Source organism: Trachypithecus francoisi, unplaced genomic scaffold (genome assembly GCF_009764315.1).
Source record: "Trachypithecus francoisi isolate TF-2019V2 unplaced genomic scaffold, Tfra_2.0 Lachesis_group6, whole genome shotgun sequence".
NCBI lineage: Eukaryota > Metazoa > Chordata > Mammalia > Primates > Cercopithecidae > Trachypithecus > Trachypithecus francoisi.
The window spans coordinates 32,184,764-32,206,824 of record NW_022681471.1 but is presented as its reverse complement, the minus strand read 5'-3'; the positions used below and the strand labels follow the sequence as shown (position 1 = coordinate 32,206,824).

The 22,061-nt window shown below is 41.4% G+C and overlaps 1 protein-coding gene across 1 annotated transcript in view; it reads right to left on the bottom strand.

Moving 5' to 3' along the window:
* Positions 1–20,882, bottom strand: part of CUL4B (cullin 4B) — a 52,540-nt gene extending 31,658 nt beyond the window's left edge. Inside the window, 4 exon segments of the mRNA XM_033200857.1 lie at positions 2,452–2,567; positions 4,612–5,153; positions 19,844–19,927; positions 20,695–20,882. Coding sequence (XP_033056748.1) covers positions 2,452–2,567; positions 4,612–5,153; positions 19,844–19,914 — 729 coding nt within the window. The 5' untranslated portion in view covers positions 19,915–19,927; positions 20,695–20,882.
* Positions 20,883–22,061: the final 1,179 nt, after the last annotated feature.

Below are 22,061 nucleotides of genomic sequence, written 5' to 3'. Positions count from 1 at the left end.
AGTGAGGTGGTACAGGAGTAAAAGTGCAACGAACTAGAAATCCAGCATCTCAGTTTGAGTTGCCCCTGCTCTGCCAATACGTGACTGCCAATATGTGACTCTGGGCAGGTTATTCAACTTCTCTGAGACTCAGTCTCTTCATCAATAAACTGGGGATAGGCCAGTTGCAGTGGCTCACACCAGTAATCCCGGCACCTTGGGAGGTGGAGGCGGGTGGATCACTTGAGGTCAGGAGTTCGAGATCAGCCTGGCCAACATGGTGAAATCCTATCTCTACTAAAAATATAAAAATTAGCAGGCCGTGGTGGCAGGTGCCTGTAATTCCAGCTACTTGGGAAGCTGAGGCAAGAGGATCACTTGAGCCCAGGAGGTGGAGGTTGCAGTGAGCCGAGATCATGCCACTGCACTCCAGCCTGAGTGACATAGCAAGACTCCATCTCAAAAATAAATAAATAAATAAATAAATAAATAAATAAATAAATAAAAATAAATAAATAAAAAGTGGAGATAGTAACTACTACCCTACGTACTCCAGAAAGGGTTTCCATAATGCTTATACGAGATAATACAAGATGAATCCCCTTTGCAGGCTGTCACAGACACCACAAAGAAAAATACTGGACCACATGCTCTCTTAAGGCCTTTCCAAGTCAGTTTCATATTTTGACTTTTATTGTTGTACATTTTAGGAGACACACATATAATATGCCAAAAGAGCCATATGAAACGGGCTTATTCTTAAGTAATAGCTTAGTACTACAACTACTAGCTGACATTTACATAGCATTACAATGTTTATAATGTTACACGGCATTATTACTATGTGTTGTGCACTGATCTGAGTATTTTGCGTGTACTAATTTTCACAGCAACAGAAACCGGTGATTTCAATTGACATATTACAAGTGAAGAAGCTATACTGTGGCTTGTAAAAAAGTATGACTCGTGATATCATCATATTTGTAAGATTACAGTGCCTGGAGGTTTTTTCCACAAATATCTTATTTGATTCTTATAAGCAACCTTGTGAGATAGGTAGGGCAAATTATTATTTCCTCTACTTTAGAGAGGAGGAAATTTAAATTGAGAGGGATGGCTGGGTTTGGTGGCTCATGCCTGTAATCTCAGCACCTTGGAAGGTTGAGGTGAGAAGACTGCTGTAGCCCTGGGGTTCAAGACCAGCCTGGGCAACATAGCAAGACCCCTATCTCTTAAAAAAACAGGAAAAAAACTGAGACGGTTTTAGTACCTGGCCCAATATTACAAGGGTCACAGCAGTCAAAACTAGATACCAAACCATCTTCTGACTCCTAATCCAGGATTTGCCCACCACCATACTAGCTCTGCAACTAAAATATACAAATACTGATAAATCGAACCAACATAATTCTTACAAGGTACTCATCAATACAAAAATTCAAGCTATTGTACTCTGAAGTACTCTGAAGTATCTTTCTTGAGATGGAGTTTTGCTCTGGCTGCCCAGTCTGTAGTGCAATGGTGCAATCTCGGCTCACTGCAACCTCTACCTCCTGGGTTCAAGCAATTCTCCTGCCTCAGCCTCCTGGGTAGCTGGGATTACAGGCATGCACCACCACGCCTGGCTAATTTTGTATTTTTAGTAGAGACGGGGTTTCTCCATGTTGGTTGGCTGGTCTCGAACTCCTGACCTCAGGTGATCCACCAGCCTTGATCTCCCAAAGTGCTGGGATTACAGGTGTGAGCCACCGTGCCCGGCCTGAAGTATCTTTTAACACCAAATCCCTGACACTCTAATGAAAGTAACTTCTTGAACTGGTTGTGTGTCAAATACACAGTAGGGAAAAATTTCTCGGTAGCAAGAGATTGCCATTAGTAACTGCCCTTAATATTATATTTAAGTGTAAGGACCATTTGCTAAGTAAAGAATCTGAACCTCAGACTAAGCTGCTGGACTACAAACTGCTGCTCATTTCTGGGCTAAGGTGCGTCTTGTAGCCCAGGTATTAGAAAAATGTAAAGAGCAAGAAAAAGGAATAGCAAAGTCTACTATAAAGAAGGAGGTAAAATAAAGGATATGAATAATATCTCCATGTCTTGAGGCCTTTCCTATGGGTAGGTAACACAACTAAGAAACAATTATCACAATAGAATGACATGTCACCAGAAATCATCTTTGGGATTCATGCTATAGGATTTCATTATAGGTAGAACTTCTATTACACCAAGGTACACCTAACTGTAATTCCTCATCAGAAGGGTCAAAGATAAGCACAATTTATTCCGGTATGACTGTACCCATAGTTTATGTGAGAATACATGGTCTAATTATAGAGTTCATCAATTAATTGAGAAACTAAAATTAGAAGGGAACCAAAAGTCTACTTAAGAACCTATTTCAGAAAGCAAAATCAATATACATCCCACCTTAATTTATGTTAATCAAATCTGGTTATGCATATTAATACATACCTGGTACAGTTCTTCTAAATTGTACTTAATTGAAGTACTATTCTGAATAGCTTCCACTGCTTCTTTCAGTTTTTGCCAGGTTTCATCTGTGTAGTTTTCTGGTAATTTAGGCTTATCTACATGATATGTAAAAGGTTGGTATCAGAATACCATGTCAGATACAGTAACCAAAGATCAATAAAATACAACAGCATTACTCTATTTTTAGGGCAAATTGTGATCTTTATAACTATTACACCTAATCATTAAAGTAACCACTGTATTTAAGCTTAATATAAAGAATAAAATTTGAAATGTCAGAATACTATTTAAGTCATTTTGACTCACCTATTAAAAGTGAAGGTGAGGTTTTTCTCCTATTGATTGTATTGCTTCAAAAAAATAAAAATTCAAGAATGACCATAAAAAAACAATCCTGATCTTATTGCATCATGTGTAAAACCTAAGTCGACATGAATTTTTAACCTGAGATTTAAAATACTGCCTATGTGCAAGGTACTTTATAAACCTCTTAATCTTCCCAACAATACCCTGAGGAATCTATTTTACAACTGAGGAAACTGAGGCTGGAACTCATTTAGTAAGCTTGCCCAAGGTCATCATAGCTAGTCAATGGCAAAGCTGGGATTCTAATCCAGGTCTGTTTGACCCCCAAATTTATGCAGCATCTATAAAAATGGAAACATCTTAACTCCATGTAGTTTTAAACTACATTTATGAGCAGAGTGAAATTTTTAAAGATTGAAACATCCAAATGACTCCAGAAATCATGCTGCATTTTCAGAATAGAAAGAAACACCTTACTCTAGGCTTTAAACTTCACTGACTAGCAATGAATGTGGGGAAAAAAGTTTTAATTAGAACATCCAAATGCCTTAATATGCTTTTATCTTAGGAGGGAGAGAAAAAAATCTCTGAAACCAATTTGAAAATGCAACCAGGATCATAACTCATTTAAAAATCTTTGGCTATAAAAATCCATATATTTTTAAGTGAAACAATGAACACATTAGTCAATTACAATTCATATTGACTTCAGAAAGCTCTACTATTAAATCAGAAACTGAGAAACTGGGTATGGGAAGGTAGTGATATAAAAAAGAAAGGGTTAAAAATAGACAACACCATAGCCCTCTGCTTGAGACAAAATAGAGCACATTCCTGATTTCCACTCAGTGTTAAAAACACAAGCATAGAGAACCTAATCTTCTCAATACTAATATTCAGCCACAAAGCACTTATCTCATAAATATTACTTAAGTTCATTCATTTACTTCTCTATTTAATAAACACTGTAGCACTGATTACCTGGCAGTTAAGGGTGTTGAAAAGTCAGTCAGAAAAACAGAAACACATTCAACAGATAAAAATTCAGCTCAAATACAGTTTTAAAAATTGCTGATTTTATATTTGCATCAATGCATTCATAATACTCTCCTCACATATCTCAAACACGGTCTGAACAAATTTTCCCAAGAGCTGCAGGTCGATACTTTAAAATCCATTTTAGTGATGGAAAAAATAGATGTAGTAATTGTTCCTATCTTTAGACCAGTGGTACACAGACTTACTACTTCTGTGTATATACAATGTCTTTCACTTTCAAACCCTACCTTTGAAAAGAAATGCAGAGAACATAAATTTTTCTTCAAATATTGCTTCCAAATGAGTTTCATGAATACAGTGTAAATCTAATTATAAATATTATTTGAGCACAAAAAGATCACTATTGCTACCTGCATTTCTAGGCATTGGATAATGTGGCCTACTGAAGCATAAAAATAAAAATCCCAGCAGTGCCAAGGCTCGCTATGCACCTGAAATAAATAAACCTCTTTAGAATACAAATTTCTCACCTGTAAAATCCGGATCAATCATACCGATTGTCAGTGTTATAAGGAATAACAGATTAAATACAATAGGTTGAAAAAGACCTCAAAATACTGCACAGAAACACCCGGTGTATGCTTCAGCACAAGGATCCTAACCACCCCCGGAAAATGAACCCTCCACCAAAAAAGGACCTCCCCTCCACCTCATTGATTATGCATAAAACATTAGGCCACCTCCAAACTGTTTAATATATTAACATAAATAGAGCACGTGACCCCTCGAGTGTCAAATCCTTATTAGGTGATTATGGATTTTGGCCTTGGTTACCTTTAAAGTTCTTGATCACTAACTTCTTAGCAGAGCCAGGCTTGCTGTTAGCAAAGCTAGAGACGGTGGTAGAAGATTTGGCTAGGCCGTTTGCATGATGCACCGAAGCCACAGAAGAGATTAATATACTCTTATTTTTAAGTTGCTGCTGCTGAGATGTTGCAGCAGTTGGTGAAGATGAGGAGGAGGAGGAGGAGGATTCCTCAGCCATCTTCGCATCAAACCCTACAAACTCCAGGGTGTCTTCAAAACGCAGCTTCTTCTGTATCGGTACGTGGCTGGAAGCAGCCACTGAAACCCCCAGGCAGAAGGACGAGGTTGAAGGGGATGCCGAATCCCTGGGTTGTAAAGGAGGAGTGGAAGAGGAGGAAGAGGTGGAATCAAAGTCTTCTCTCTCGTTACTACTGTTACTGCTGCTACTGCTGCTGCTGTTTAACTTTCTCTTCTTGGCAGAGGTGGGCGGAGTGGTGCTGGTATTACCATCAGTGGCAGATCTGACCTCCTGAGCAGCAGCAGCAGCTGAGGGACTGGGGAAGAAAAACCTGTTGGAAACATGAAAATAGCGGGGTCAACAGGCAGAGGAGCATCAAAAACCTACGTTTATATGCCTGCGTGCGTGTAGGAGAGAAGGTGGCAATGCTAGAGGGGGAAGGGAAGAAAGAAGAGAGGAGAAACACAGAGGACGAGAAGGAAAGTGAAGGCGGGGGGGGGGCTACACCGGGGGAATGGGAGGGTTTGGGAAGGCGGATAGGCTGACACCAGGAGTGAGCAGAACGAGGGGGGAGAGCGAATGAGGAGGCAGACAGGTAAACGGCCGTGCCGTCCCCCTCCCCTGCTTTTCGATCTCTCTCCCCCACTTTCTGCAGGAGCGACTCAGCGAGTCTGTGAGGCTGCAGCTCCTCCTCCTTTTCTCCCTCTCCCTGGGAGGGGAGAGGCTGTGGTTGGGGGAAAGGGGGAGGGGGAAAAAACCAGGGCTTGTTATTGTCAATAGCACAAGAGGCTAAAGATGGCGCCATTTCCGGTCACGCGGTACCGAGGGAGGGGCGGTGTCAACCTCAGGGATTGGGGGTGAGGGAAGCGCTGCAGCCGCCCGGGGGGGCGGGGGAGCTCGCGCGTGAGGGGGCGGCTGGGAAGGGACGGCTAAAGTGCCCCAGACGCGCGCGCTAGTTCGCTCCTGCTGCCGCTCTCCTTCGCGCTCCCCCTTCCTGGCAGCGCCTTCCTTCCCTGGCCCACCGGGAACTCCCACTCTCTCCTTAACGGTCCCGCGGGAAGCTCCGCGCCGCAGCGCCCTTACCGGAAGTGACCGGGCAGACACTTTTCATAGCGCCCAGATCCCGAAGCCCCCAGGCCGCAGGACTTGAGTTGGGGGGGGAAGGGGGGAGGGAGAAATTGGGGGGAAGAAAAGTGGATAGGAGGAGGGGGCGGCCTTCGAGACACCTTCGGAGCTCCTGATTGGAGCTTTCTGAAGGCGAGGGGGTGGGGGGATGGCGGGAGGAACGGGGAGGAGCGGGAAGGAGCCTCAGGGGGAGGGAAGGTAGTGACGGCGAGGGGCGGAGTGAGCTAGCTGGGAAAACGGAGGAGGAGGAAGAGGAGGAGAGAGGGAGGGACGGAATAAAACGTAAAGGTCCGGGAGAATGGAAACTTTGAAAGAGATAAAGGAATAAGGAGTGGTTGCAAGGCTAGGGGAGTAACCCTAAATAGAGGAAAACATAATCATACCATTATGCCCGTTACTGGAGAGGAATGTCCCGATGTTAAGATAGGAAAGGAGAAGAAAACGAGCTAAGATAGGAAGAAAAGGACTTTTTGATTCGGTGCCGCTATAAATTGTTTCTCTTTTATCTCAAGGCACCACAGACCCAAGGCTGAATAAGGCCTGAGTTTTGATGCCTTTCTCTTTCATGTAGCTGTAAATCCTTTTATCTTCCTACCAGGAACATTTTCTAAGCTGGCTGGCCAAATTAAGAGTGTATTCTAAGGCGAAGAAATAGAAAGGTAACTAACCCCTCACCCACCGAGCACTATTCCCAGGACCGTCTTAACCCCCACTCTATCAGTCCTTAACTCAGTAATTTATAGACCAAAGCTAAGACCCACTTCCTTCTTTTGCCAAATCTCAGCTTACAAGCTGTCCCAAAGGAGACATTTTAGAACAATATCGGCAAAAGTCAATGTTTTCTACCAATGTGTTTCATGAGCCCACGCTTTACATTTGATGACTGATTTTAAAAATCTTTAAATTTAGTTAAATTAGCAACAATCAACCTTGTAAATTCCCTGTTGGGAGTTTTTACTTAACCTTGGGGCATTCTCAGAGGGAGGTAATGCAATGTCAAATAGAACTAAATTTGCCAACCTGTTGATCATTGTAACTGCAAAAGCATTCAGTGAGCATGTATGGTAAGACACTATGCAAGGTCTCTGCCCTTGAGAAGCCAGTAGGGGAAGATAGTTTCAAAACTAATTTCCATAACAATACTATGACAGATATACAAAGTGCTGTCAGAAGAGGCAAAACAAGAAATTTGGGGGAAATCTGGAATAGGAAGAGTTTTACAGAGATTGTGTTTACGCTGTGCCTCAAAGTGGGAGTTGCCAAAAAGAGGAGGGAACAGGATGAAAGGCATTTTGGGGAATGGAAACAAGGGCAAAGCAAGGAGTGAAAGGGCCTGGCCTGTTTATGGAAACATGGAAAGTGCAGTGAGGCTGGGAAGTAGGATGTCTAGCTGGGAGTAAGGAAGATGAGGCTCAAAAGTGCCTGGCACACCAAGCCAAGAATTTGGAGTCTACTCTGTAGGCGATCATAGATAGCAGGGAGACAATCCAGCAAGCAGAGCTTTTACAAACCAGGAGTGACAGGATTGTGAGTGGAGTAAAAGCAGCTTGTATGGTATGGCTTGTGATAGGTGAATCAGAACCCTGCAAATAAATAACTTTCTAACTTTGTTTAAACAGGCTCACTTGTTTTTTGTGTCTTGAAAAGTCCCTGATTAAAATGCAAATCAACCTTTGGCATTATTAGACGATATCATGGCTATTTGATGACAACCTGCTGAAAGCAAGGCTCTAATGAAACTTAGAACCCAAGGCCCCTGAGAAGGGAGACAAGGGCCTGAAAGGGGACAGATGGAAGCACTCCTATTTGTTTTGAATATACCACATAGGTTTTTTGGTTTTGTTTTGGAGACAGAATCTTGCTGTGTCGCCCAGGCTGGAGTGCAGTGGTGTAATCTTGACTCACTGCAACCTCTGCCTCCCAGGTTCAAGCGATTCTTGTGCGTCAGCCCCCTTGAGTACCTGGGACTACAGGCGCATATCAGTATGCCTGCTAATTGTTTTGTATTTTTAGTAGAGTCAGGGTTTTGCCATGTTGGCCAGGCTGGTCTCGAACTCCTGGCCTCAAGTGATCTGCTGCCTCAGACTCCCAAAGTGCTGGGCCTACCATATAGTTCTTGCTGCCCAAATAGAAACAGTAAACTCTTAAGGCCAGGAAAGATGCCTTAAAACATTGAGTTTTCCTTTATCGTGTCTCACATTTCACAAAACTCTGAACCACTGTAAACGCAGGGTAAATGCTTATTGAATTGAGTATTTCATTGCACGTGAATAAAATAATGCTGTGTCTTTATAAGGGAGGATTAACTGGCTCATTTTCAGGATTTAATGAACACGGTTGTTCTAATTCATGTAGTTAAATTCTTTAGGAGGGCATATGAAGTACTAGCCATTTAAAAAATTACAAATATTAGTGCAACTGAAAGGGAATGGACATAAAGATAAGAGAAAGCTGCTTTTGCCATACAAAGATAAACTTTTCTACTAACCTAAATGATAGCTGAGTCCTGTTAATATATAACTACATTCTAGTAATAATAGTTCCCTATCTCACATGGTTTTCTAAGCCCTTCAGTCTTCTGAGTTATATCTTGGTTTTAAAAAGCACAGATCCGGCCACACGTGATGGCTCGTGCCTGTAATCCCAGCACTTTGGGAAGCCAACGTGGGTGGATCACATGAGATCAGGAGTTCCAGACCAGCCTGGCCAATATAGTGAAATCCCGTTTCCACTAAAAATACAAAAATGAGCGGGGCACGGTGGTGTTCGCCTGTAATCCCCGCTACTCAAATGGCTGAGGCAAAAGAATCCCTTGAACCTGAGGCAGAGGTTGCAAAGAACCAAGATCATACCACTGCACTCCAGCCTGGGCGACAGAATGAGACCTTATTACAAAACAAACAAACAAAACAAGGCTAGATGGCTCAGGCTTGTAATCCCAAGACTTTGGGAGGCTGAGGCGGGTGGATCACCTGAGGTCAGAGGTTCAAGACCAGCCTGGTCAACATGGCGAAGCCCCATCTCTACTAAAAACACAAAAATTATCCGGGCACGTTGGAGGGTGCCTATAATCCCAGCTACTCAAGAGGGATTGAGTAGAGAATCACTTGAACTCAAGAGGTAGAGGTTGCAGTTAGCCGAGATTGTGCCACTGCACTCCTGCCTCGGCAACAGAGCAAGACTCTGTCTCAAAAAAAAACAAAAACCTCCCAAGTTGGTTTGTAAAATATCTTTTACATCAAGAACCAACTAACTGAGGCTAGCTGAAGAACAGAAGCATATATTCTATACACCCAAATGTTTGCCAACCAACGTTAAACACATTCTCAACATTAAAATACATTTTCAAGGTTAAACTCATGGGAGCCACACTAATCAAGATGTGTAATGTGGGACACCATACAATTATAGCCATTATCAGACTAAACCAGACTGGGCACTTAACACATATTCCATATTTAGGATCTTTCATCTTGTGAGTTCAACTCATACCTTAGAAACATTAATTAAACTTTACAATGCTGCCACATGAGGTGTAGTTATTATTGGCCGCCTTTTAACCAAGCTGTTTGTAAAGGTAAGTATATGCGTAAAGGAAGAAATACAAAGACAGGGGACTTGCTTTTATAATGTCAATTCCTTTATTTCTGTGGACATCTCCCTAAAAAGGCAGAGTGTAACCCATTTCCCCTTTTTGATCACAGGGATTCCCCAGTGTGCTTGGGGAATCAAGATGTGTAATGTAAAATGCCATACAGTTATAGCCATCTGAGGTGCTTTAGGTCCTCTCCAGATATCTCATACCAGTGGCTTGCCACTAGACAGACCCTCCTGGAAGACTTCTTATCCAGTGGGTGGGATTCTCCTTAGGAATGGGAGAGACTGCTTGCCCAGGAGAATCTGAAGATCTTTCTGAGAATGCATAAAACAAAAACAAAAGAAAACAGAAAAAACGGCTGGGCACAGTGGCTCACGCCTGTAATCCCAGCACTTTGGGAGGCCAGGGTGGGTGGATCACTTGAGGCCAGGAGTTTGAGACCAGCCCAGCCAACATGGCGAAACCCCGTCTCTACTAAAAATACAAAAATTAGCCAGGCGTGATGGTACACACCTGTGGTCCTAGCTACTTGGGAGGCTGAAGCAGGAGAATCGTTTGAACCCAGGAGGCAAAGGTTGCAGTGAGCCAAGATTGCACCACTGCACTCCAGCCTGGGTGACAGAGTAAGACCTTGTTACCAAAAAAAATAAAAAGGGTAAAAAAAAATACTGCTAGGTAAAAGGCAGTCCATTTTCTTCATCTACTTTTCTGAAGGACCATCTTTGAAGCAGGAAAATACAGAGAAGGCAAACTAAGCAATGCTGAGATGGTAAAGATTGTATCATAATAAGGGCTTTGTTATGCTGTCAACACCAATGGGCTGCTGAGGAGGCCAAAGCCGAGCAAAAATAATCCAACTACACAATGTGAATTCATCCATTTCCCATCCTGGGATTGCTATATAAAAGCAAGGAAAGTAATAACATGTGCTGAACCTATGTGCTAAATAAAATGTAATAGATAACACAGATTTCGTGTGTGTGTGTGTGTGTGTATATATATATATATATATTTTTTTTTTTTTTTTTTTTTGAGACGGAGTTTCGCCCTTGTTGCCCAGGCTAGAGTGCAATGGTGCTATGTTGGCTCACTGCAACCTCCGCCTCCTGGGTTCAAGCAATTCTCCTGCCTCAGCCTCCCAAGTAGCTGGGATTGCAGGCATGCAGCACCATGCCCAGCTAATTTTGTATTTTTAGTAGAGATGGGGTTTCTCCATGTTGGCCAGGCTGGTCTCGAACTCCCGACCTCAAGTGATCCGCCCACCTCAGCTTCCCAAAGTGCTGGGATTACAGGTGTGAGCTACCGCGCCCAGCCAGATTTCATATTTTTAACAAAATTGTTTATCTTACATCGCCTGAAGTTACTGACTTGGTACATCAACCATTCAAGCACTTCTTTCCTTAGCTCAGAGATTTTATCTGTCATACCTGTGAACCATCTGGAAAGCAGATTTAAGGACTAAAAGTTAGAGATAGGCTGTTTTCCCTGGGGGTCTGGGAGTGGGGAGCCAGACCAGCCACAGATGACTTCTTCCTTGGGTGCTGCCAAGGACTTGCTTATTATGGAGTTGCTGGGCCTGTATATATATTTGGCGAGCTGATGTGCCATGGCATGGGCCTATTTTTAACATTCTGTTTACTTTGTCAATGTCTCTCAAAGTCCCTCCACCCCACCCTGCTCAGTGTTTGATCTAATGTCATTCAGCTTTTCTTTTTCTCACAGACAAGGCCAGTTTAGTTTTTTGTTTTTTTTTTTTTTTTTTTTTTTTTTGAGACAGAGTCTGGCTCTGTCACCCAGGCTGGAGTGCAGTGGCGCAATGTCGGCTCCCTGCAATCTTCATTTCCCAGGTTCAAGTGATTCTCCTGCCTCAGCCTCCCAAGTAGCTGGGATTACAGGTGTGCGCCACCACGCCCAGCTAAATTTTTTGGTATTTTTAGTAGAAATGGGGTTTCGCCATGTTGGCCAGGCTGGTCTCGAACTCCTGACCTCAGGTGATCCACCCACCTTGGCCTCCCAAAGTGGTAGGATTACAGGCGTGAGCCACTGCACCCAGTGCCAATTTAGATTTAAATCTGGGGTTCCCAACTCACCGTACACTAGAATGACCTGGGAGTTGTTTTTTTAAATCTTTACCCAGGTCCAAACCTAGTCAGTCCAATTCAATCAGAATCTCTGCGAGGAGGACCTCAATTATCAGTATTTTTAAGAAGCTCTTGGCCAGATGCGGTGGCTCATGCCTGTGTCTGTAATCCCAGCACTTTGGGAGGCCGAGGCAGGAGGATTGCTTGAAGCCAGGAGTTCCAGACCAGCCTGGTCAACAAAACGAGACCCTGTCTCTATCAAAAAAAAAAACCCAAAAAATTAGCTGGCTGTGGTGGCACATGCCTGTAGTCCCAGCACTTTGGGATGCTGAGGTGGGAGGATTGCTTGAGCCCAGGAGTTCCAGCTGCAGTGAGCTATGATGGTGCCAATGCACTCCAGCCTGGGTGACAAAGTAAGACTCTGAAGAAAAAAAAAAAAAAAAGCAGCTCTCCAGGTAGTTCTACATACCTCCAAGGTTGAGAAACCGTAGTTGTAGGTGAAATAAGTATGTCTTGTGATTTGAATGGGGCTGATAAGCCCTTATATTCCCTTTAATGCCTGAAATGTCATGATTATTTATTCACTCATTTGGATAACACATTGCCTCCTTCTCTAGGAATCTTTTAAAGTGCAAATTAGCCAAGGCGACTTAGTTCCTAACCCTTTAAGGTGAATGCCTCTTGGAGGAAAAAGGCTAATAGGAAAGTCCTAGGAGCCTGTAGGTAAACAGAACTAGGAGAAGCCACTGCAATAGGGAGTGGTGAGAGGTGAAGTTGCCAACCAGGAAGGAAAGATTTCTGAGAGTACACTTTGCTGACCTCACAGTATTGCCTAGGGCCAATCCTGCTTTTTGATGACTGCATATTTAAAACCTAATCAAGTTTGACAGCTTATCTAAGCTGCCAAAATCATACTAAAAGAAAATTTAAATATTTTTTATAAGCAAAGCAGAGAGCAGACATTGGGTATGTAGGTTTAGAACTATCCCTAAATGCCCAACTTTTAAATTATCACTCACCTTAGGGAAGTTTCTATTACCAAGTCATGTATTTTTCCTGCTTCTATTACTAAATGTCCTTTATTCCCACCAACAGCATTATTTCTGTCTCCAATTCCTTTGGTCATTCAACAAAAATGTATTGAGCAACTACTCTCGGCAAGGCATGGTGCTAGATGTCGTGAGAGAATACAGAATAACACAAAATTCAATTTGTAGTTGATTTCACAGTTTTCCAAAGCATTCACATATAATCTTATTTTATCCTCATAAACACACTATGAGATAGATCAAGTACCATCCCCACTGTACAGATAAGAAATAGGCTCAGCAAAGGAGGTTAAAATTACTTGCTAAAGTCACAAAGCACACAGGCCTAAGTTCAGTTCTTCACTGACTCCAAATACAGTACTTCCCAGAGTTTACAGTTTCGTAAGGAGACTCACCATAAAATAGTCTCAAGTAGTAGACAAGCTAGAAAAAGACATTCAGAGCCCCACTCACCAAGAGAAAAAAAATGAAGAATAAGAAAATAACTCCTTTATTGAGATGAGCCAAATCAAAATGCCCAAAAGGAGACCAAGCTCGCATGCAGTTCAGGCCACCATCAAGCAGATAGGACAAAATAGCAGGCAATGCACATTTAAGGAGATGGTGGCAATTTTGTTCTTGAGAATCAGTCTATTCTCTGGCTGGACCCTCAGCCAGTGGCTGATCTTCACAAGAGGTAGAAACTGGCTGCTTCTCCTGGCCAAATTCAGGAAAACAGTGAAGGAACCCTGCCCGCAGACATATTACAATCTACTCCCTTAGTATACAAAGACAACCCTTGCCCTCCATTCTCAATTGGCAATGTAGATTTAGAGCTATCCCTAAATGCCCAACTTTTAAATTATCACTCACCTTAGGGAAATTTCTATTACCAAGTCATATATTTGGTGGGTAAGGCACACAATTACAAGACAGAGTGACAAAGACCGCTATGAGAACGCAGAGGCGGGACACCTGGCCCAGCCTAGGAGGGTGAGGTGGCGTGCAGTGGAGGAAGGGAAGGGAGTTAAGAATAGCTTCCAGATAAAGAAATCCAATTTAAATCCCGGAGAGTGAGTGGGAATTAGGCAGACAAAGGGAGTGAAAGGGAGCAAGGGGCATAAAGAAAGAAGATAGGAAGCACATTTAAATCCGAAAGGAAGCGAGAATAAGGCACATTCAGGACATTGCAAGGAGACTAGTTATTAGAGTGTAACTTCAGTCCTAACCAGAAACTCTGAAGAGCTAATGAAGGAAATGAAGGCAGCATCCCAATCTCAAGTCTGGTACAGCAATTTTAGGCCTCTTAGCACCAAATCTTACTCATATACCCTGCTTGCTGTTGGAGCTGTGGCTACAGATAACACTTCTTGCCTTGAACCACGCTGGTTTAGGAACTGGATTTACAGGTCAGGCACACTCTTAGATATAGGAGGTGAGAATCACAAAGGGTGAGAATAGGGTTTGACACGTGCAAAATAAGACAAAGGCAGACTTGATAATAAGAACCACAATACTGGGCAACACTATAGAAATTCAAATGAACTACAGCAGAGTTTGGAAACTACAGCCCATGAACCAAATCCTGTCCTTTACCTGTTTTTGTAAATAAAGTTTTATTGGAACATTGCAATATTTATTTGTCTATGTGTTTTCTGTGGCTGCTCTTATGGTAAAACAACAGAGTTTAGAGTTTTGAAACAGACCATATGGCCCACAGAGCCTAAAATATTTCCTACTAGTTCTTTAACAGAAAAAAAAAAAATTGCCAATCCTTGCATTTGAATATACTAATTGTTAAAAATAGAGACATGGCACAAAGGCGAAAGTGATTTAGAACATGCTAAGGATTTTCTATTCCTAGTCTGCATGCAGACTTCAAAGGATGGCAAGAGAATATTCTTTGATAAGAAAATGGCTAAATAAATTGTGATATAGTCACATAATGAAATACTATACAGCATTGGACAATGAATAAATTACAGCCATGTGCATAACTCTCAAACAATGTTATGTGAAAAACACAAATCACCAAAGAATACCTACAATTTGATAACTTTTTAAATAAAGCTCAGAAATAAGAAAAACTTACAGATATATAATATGGTAAAGGTATTAAAGTATAGAAGGAAAATAGCTGGGTGATATGGCATGCACCTGTCATCCCAGCTACTTGGGAGGCTGAGGCAGGAGGATCACTTGAGCCCAGAAATTCGAGACTAGCCTGAGCAACACAGGGAGATAACAACAAAAAAGTGGGGGGAGTAATTAATATAAGATCCAGGATAGGAGATTGCTCTAGGGGAAGTGTGGGAGGAAAATTTAGGGAAGGGGAATTTAGGTAGATTCAAAAGCATCAGTAATGTTCTAGTTCTTATGCACAGATGATGGATTCCTGGATGTTTATTTAATAATTATGCTCCATAAATTACACATCATACATCTTTTGTATGTATTAAAATTACACAAGTGACCATAGTGTTTGCAGAAATTTTTTAAAATTAAAAAAATTAAATAAAAAGGTTTTTTTAAAAAAGTTTCAAGACAGGAAGTGGTGACTTGTTGAAGGCAGACCATGGCAGTATGCAGAAAGAATAGCTGGCAGAGATAACAAATGACAACTAGGATTGATTTTGTAACATTTAAGCATACCTTGTGGATTTTTGGAAATTACTCAAGGGCGGGGGATGCACCCTCCAACCTGGTGGAAGAATGGACTCTCTTGGTCCACAATATGGGGGCTTAACGTTGTAATCTGTACATTAATCATACAAATCCAAACTTAAGGCCGGGCACAGTGGCTCACGCCTGTAATCCCAGCACTTTGGGAGGCCGAGGCGGCAGATCACGAGGTCAGGAGATCAAGACCATCCTGGCTAACACCGTGACACCCCGTCTCTACTAAAAATACAAAAAAAATTAGCTGGGTGTGGTGGCGGGCACCTGTAGTCCCAGCTACTTGGGAGGCTGAGGCAGGAGAATGGTGTGAACCCAGGAGGTGGAGCTTGCAGTGAGCCAAGATTGTGCCACTGCACTCCAGCCTGGGTGACAGAGTGAGACTCTGTCTCAAAAAAAAAAAAAAAAAATCCAAACTTAATTTGTAGTATCAGGATGGTGAGATCTAGAGATCTATGGATTACTTGAAAAGGGAAACAGTGTGTACAAGACATGGAGGCATGAGAAAGATCATAGTCCATTTAGGCAACTGTTTAGTACAGTTGACCCTTGAACAATTGGGGTTTAAACTGTGATGGTCCATTTATACACTTATTTTTTTAAATAAATACAGTCGACCCTCTGCATGAGCTGGTTCCACATCAGCAATCAAGCACGGATGGAAAATACAGGATTTGCAGGATTGGTAACCTGTAAATGGAGGGCCAACTTTTTGTATCTGTGGGTTCCGCAGAGCTGACTGTGGGAGTTGAATGTGCACCGATTTTGGTATCTGCAGGGTTCCTGGAGCCAGTTCCCTGCAGATACCTTGGAACAACCATATTACCATGCTGTGTGACTGATGTTCAGTAGGCCTTGGAGGAATGGTGAGAGATGAAGACAGAGAGGTGGCTTGGGTTCAGATCATGGCGAATATTGTATGTCATCCTCCAGAGTTTAGATTCTATCTAGTAAGTCATGGGTAACCACTGAAGGGCATCAAATATGGAAGGGAGTAATATAACCAGAGGTACAGTTAGAAATGTCCAGGTCTTGGCCAGGCACAGTGGCTCATGCCTGTAATCCCAGCACTTTAGGAGGCCGAGGCGAGTGGATCACTTGAAGTCAGGAGTTCAAGACCAGCCTGACCAACATGGTGAAACCCTGTCTTTACTAAAAAAAAATACAAAATTAGCCAGGTGTAGTGGCTCATGCCTGTAATCCCAGTTACTTGGGAGGCTGAGGCAGGAGAACTGCTTGAACCTGGGAGGCAGAGGTTGCAGGGAGCCAAAATCATGCCATGTAGCACTCCAGCCTGAGCAACAAGAGCGAAACTCCATCTCAAAAAAATAAAAAGAAAAAAAAAGAAAAGAAAAGAAAAAGAAAAAGAAATGTCCAGGTCTCAAAAACCTTTGACTACAAATAAGGTGAAATCTCCACTCAGTCCCTGTTCCCCAACTAAATCTAGCCCCCAAAGGTAATCTCAGTTGAATTTACTGATTAAAGCTCTTTTTTTATACATTAACCAACATGCAGAGTTTTTGCTTTTTTAAAAAAAAAAAAATCACACACTAAAAATTTTTCTGTGACTTTATTTTTTGCTTAATATTATATCATGAACATCTTTCCTTGTCACTATACACAGATCTACTTCACTATTTTTAAGGACAACATACTATACTATATATGGATACATATTCCTATCACTTAAAAAAATCTAATTATCACACGTTATTGTTGTTGCTTTTTTCTCTTACCTCATGTTGCTGGACTGACAATTTCTTTGTTTCTTTTTTATTTATTTATTTATTTATTTATTTATTTATTTATTTATTATACTTTAAGTTCTAGGGTACATGTGCATAACGTTTATATCATGTATAACTCCCCAATGCAATCCCTCCCTCCTCCCCCCTCCCCATGATAGGCCCCAGTGTGTGATGTTCCCCTTCCCGAGTCCAAGTGATCTCATTGTTCAGTTCCCACCTATGAGTGAGAACATGCGGTGTTTGGTTTTCTCTTCTTGTGATAGTTTGCTGAGAATGATGGTTTCCAGCTGCATCCATGTCCCTACAAAGGATGCAAACTCGTCCTTTTTTATGGCTGCATAGTATTCCATGGTGTATATGTGCCACATTTTCTGAATCCAGTCTGTCACAGATGGACATTTGGGTTGATTCCAAGTCTTTGCTATTGTGAATAGTGCTGCAATAAACATACGTGTGCATGTGTCTTTGTAGTAGAGTAATTTATAATCTTTGGGTATATACCCAGTAGTGGGATGGCTGGGTCATATGGTACATCTAGTTCTAGATCCTTGAGGAATTGCCATACTGATTTCCATAATGGTTGAACTAGTTTACAATCCCACCAACAGTGTAAAAGTGTTCCTATTTCTCCACATCCTCTCCAACACCTGTTGTTTCCTGACTTCTTAATGATTGCCATTCTAACTGGTGTGAGATGGTATCTCATTGTGGTTTTGATTTGCATTTCTCTGATGGCGAGTGATGATGAGCATTTTTTCATGTGTCTGTTGGCTGTATGGATGTCTTCTTTTGAGAAATGTCTGTTCATATCCTTTCCCCACTTTTTGATGGGGTTGTTTGTTTTTTTCTTGTATATTTGTTTGAGTTCTTTGTAGATTCTGGATATTAGCCCTTTGTCAGATGAGTAGGTTGCAAAAATTTTCTCCCATTCTGTAGGTTGCCTGTTCACTCTGATGGTAGTTTCTTTTGCTGTGCAAAAGCTCTTTAGTTTAATGAGATCCCATTTGTCAATTTTGGCTTTTGCTGCCGTTGCTTTTGGTGTTTTAGACATGAAGTCCTTGCCCATGCCTATGTCCTGAATGGTACTACCTAGATTTTCTTCTAGGGTTTTTATGGTATTAGGTCTAACATTTAAGTCTCTAATCCATCTTGAATTAATTTTCGTATAAGGGGTAAGGAAAGGATCCAGTTTCAGCTTTCTACTTATGGCTAGCCAATTTTCCCAGCACCATTTATTAAATAGGGAATCCTTTCCCCATTTCTTGTTTCTCTCAGGTTGTCAAAGATCAGATGGCTGTAGATGTGTGGTATTATTTCTGAGGACTCTGTTCTGTTCCATTGGTCTATATCTCTGTTGTGGTACCAGTACCATGCTGTTTTGGTTACTGTAGCCTTGTAGTATAGTTTGAAGTCAGGTCCTTTGTTTCTTTTTTCAACTATTAGTGTTTTGGAAGTTCTACATACTATTTACATTCTATTAATGGTCACCTTTCAGTTCTGTTTAGTTATGCAAATAATATATAAACATTCTTTTTGTAAGAAAAAATTTAAACAATATAGAAGAATATAGGATAAAAAGTGTAAGTGTTGGTTGTCAGACAAGCATACAAAAAAGAAAAATAAATAAAATAAAATTAAAAGTGTCTCTTTTACCTGTTAAATTTGGTGCATCACCTTCCTCAGCATTTATGTACATATATACTTGTATATATACAAATAGGAAGCTTTCATATTTTTTAAAAGGCATAATTACTATACATATAGCTCTACAATTTGCTTTTTTCACTTAATATATATTAGAGATCTGTCCATGACAGTATATAGAGATCTACCTCATTCTTTTTACAGTAAAAATATACTATTTTACAGTAAAAATATACCATATTGTGTTAAACTATTCCCCTATTTTCGGACATTTGGTTATTTCCAATTTTTGTGACTACAAACATGCTCCAATGAACATCCTTGTAACATAAATCTGTGCATGTATAAAAGTATTTCTGAGGATGTATTTGAAAAAGTAGAATTGGCTCAAGGAGAAGGTATGTTTAAAATTTCGATACACTGTTATATTTGCCCTTCAGAAATGTTGTGCCAACATATGATCCCCACCTTCTGAATGACCGTTAACTGCCCCATATCGTTAGTAACACTAAATTTTATCAGACCTTAAAGTTTTTGCCAAAATATTACATGAATTCATTCTCACTGTAAAGCAACAAAAACAAAGTAAAAGCAGGAATGCCCTCTTGACCACCATCCCCTGATCCCAATTTTCTCTGGGAAAACTTGTTTTTACCATGCTATTCATTTTTTTGTTGTTGTTAATTGTTTCATTACTCTTGATCTTCTGATCTTCTGAGGAATTTCCTTCTTTTTCCTTTTTTTTTTTTGAGATGGAGTCCCGCTTTGTTGCTGAGGCTGGAGTGCAATGGCACAATCTCCGCTCACTGTTACCTAGTAGCTTGGATTACAGGCGCGTGCCACCAGGCCCAGTTAATTTTTGTATTTTTAGTAGAGACGGGGTTTCACCATGTTGGCCAGGCTGCTCTCGAATTCCTGACCTCAGGTGATCCTCCCCCGCAACCCCTCCTCCCCCGTCACCGCCCCCCGCCCTCGCCTGCCGGCCTCCCAAAGTGTTGAGATTACAGGTGTGCCACCGCACCCGGCCCTGAGGAATAATTTCATAATAATTTACTCAAGCTTCCTAGACATGCTGTTAACAATTATTTAGATTAACTCTTGAGTTTTACTAGTTCATTTACTTACCACCGTTTTTAGAGGTAGTAGCCTCATCATCACTCCCATCTCCTGATCCAGATGACTGTGACATCATCAATGCTTTGAGTCTATGATAGAAAACAGAGAATTCACTTTTACAGCAGTCCTCTCCCATATCGGTACAGTGTTATGAATTCACTGACTCTGGTTTCCCAGCCAATTTTATCCTATTTGTTCGATATTTTCAAGGAAATCATCAAAATTTTGGTCTGCTAATCACATCCTTCCTTGCTAACCTTTGCAATTTTAGTGCTATTCTTTACTTGTTTTTTTTCTTTTGTTATTTAAAGCTGATTTGGGTAGGAAAACACATTTGTTAAGACTCTCTTAAATTGGAAGCCTGACATGCCCTTTTAAATTACAACGGCTTGAACGCCTACTGGCTTGAATGTCAACAAAACAGATTCCCCTCAAAGTGTCCTCCAGCTATTTCTGGAGGTTCTTCAAAATACTATCTCACGATCTGAATCAGGTCACAGATTTTCTTCTGTTCCTGCCTCTTCATTAAGTTGCAGTGCTATGGTTGTTGAAGGCCATCTTGTGATCACCACTTTGCTGGTAGGATCTTCACAAATAACTATGACTCTAACGAGCTTTTCCCTAAGTTATCCACGTCACAGGTGAGTAAAGGCTGTAACTTTTAACATACCTCTTATAAATATTTGGGAATAACGAAACCTAGCACAACATTGAGATAACTTAAAATTGCCTAAAAATATGGCTTTGCTTAGGTCTTGTGACCCATAACCAGGTACATAACCAGGTCCACCTTCAATAAGTTCCTAAACAAGATCCTCCCCACATTCCAAAATCTCAAAAGGGCATATTAGCTCACCGTCAGTCACTTGAGGATCCGTTGTGTTCTAAGGTCCGATCTGTCTAAAGCAGACGATTGGGAAGACCTTTTGAAAACACATTAGCAATGCCTGCCCTTTCAGGCTAGGTCCTGCCCACTGAGACTGGACTTCCTGTATTTAACACCTTCCAGGATGATAGACAGCAGATCTGACCAATCGTTGCAGGGGGAAACCCCACTAGACTAACAACAGGGGCCTGGTTGGAGCCAAAAGAAAAACAAAACGAAAATTTCAAATGATCTCAGAGTTATACAGTTCCCAAAGTCTGGGTTATTCTCTAATAATACTACCTATGGGACTTCAACAGATAAGCCAAGGTTGTTCTATACCAAGACTGGCAGTTTCTAAACTAAACTGCTGGGGAGGGATTGTGTCTTCACAATTGGGTAGTGCTGACATCACCCTCATGGGGAGGGGGAGGGGGAGGGGCATCGGGGTAATGCTGACGTCTCCTGCAAGGGGAGAGGGAGGGGCATCAGGCTCTCCACGTGGTCTCTGCTGAGCGGGAAAAGGTGGGGGATGGGAGATGGGAACTGGAGCCTTCTAAGAGCCGAAGTCTAGGCTCCTGTTCCGCCATTGCTGGCGTGGGTGAGGGTGAGTCTGCATTTCTTTTTCCCCATGGCGTTTGGCTTGACGAGATTAGCTATCTACAATTTTCTCGATTGCTAGATTGCTCCTTTTTTGGTCCTTTGTCTTGAGAGACGAGTTTTGTTAAGGCTTTAGTCTGTATCTATTGGTGTTTCACACTGTTGTGAATGTGATATATATATGTACACATAATGTCTAGTTCTGTTATTACTAGAATAAGAGAAAATTATTGGAATATAACAAAAGAATGTTAATTTTGAAATCTAGGTCGTGGGTGTATTGATGTTCACTGTAAAAATTCTTTAAACTTTTCTGCATGTTTGAACATTTTTATAACAAATGTTGAAAAATAAAAGGGAGCTATTTAATAATACTTTGAAAAGGAATAAAATGGAAATGATGAGATTCTGTATATTTATTTTACATCTGGCTTGTATTAGGACTCTTGTTTGCAAGTGACAGAAACCCAACTTGAATAAGCTTAAGAGGAAAATTGAGTTTATTGGTTAATGTAACTAGGAAGAATAGGGCAGATCTCAGACCCAACTAGATCCAGGGACTCCAGTGGGATCTAGGCTCTCACTCCGTCTCATCTTTCATCTCTGCTTCTCTCTGTATCGCCTAATTCTCTAAGACTCTTTTACATGGTAGAGACCCAACATGGCTACCACTTGCTCTAGGATCACATCCTTACAGTTCAAGATCCAAGGAAAAGACAAAGTTACATCTTTACCTTTGATTTGGAAAATTCCAAGGG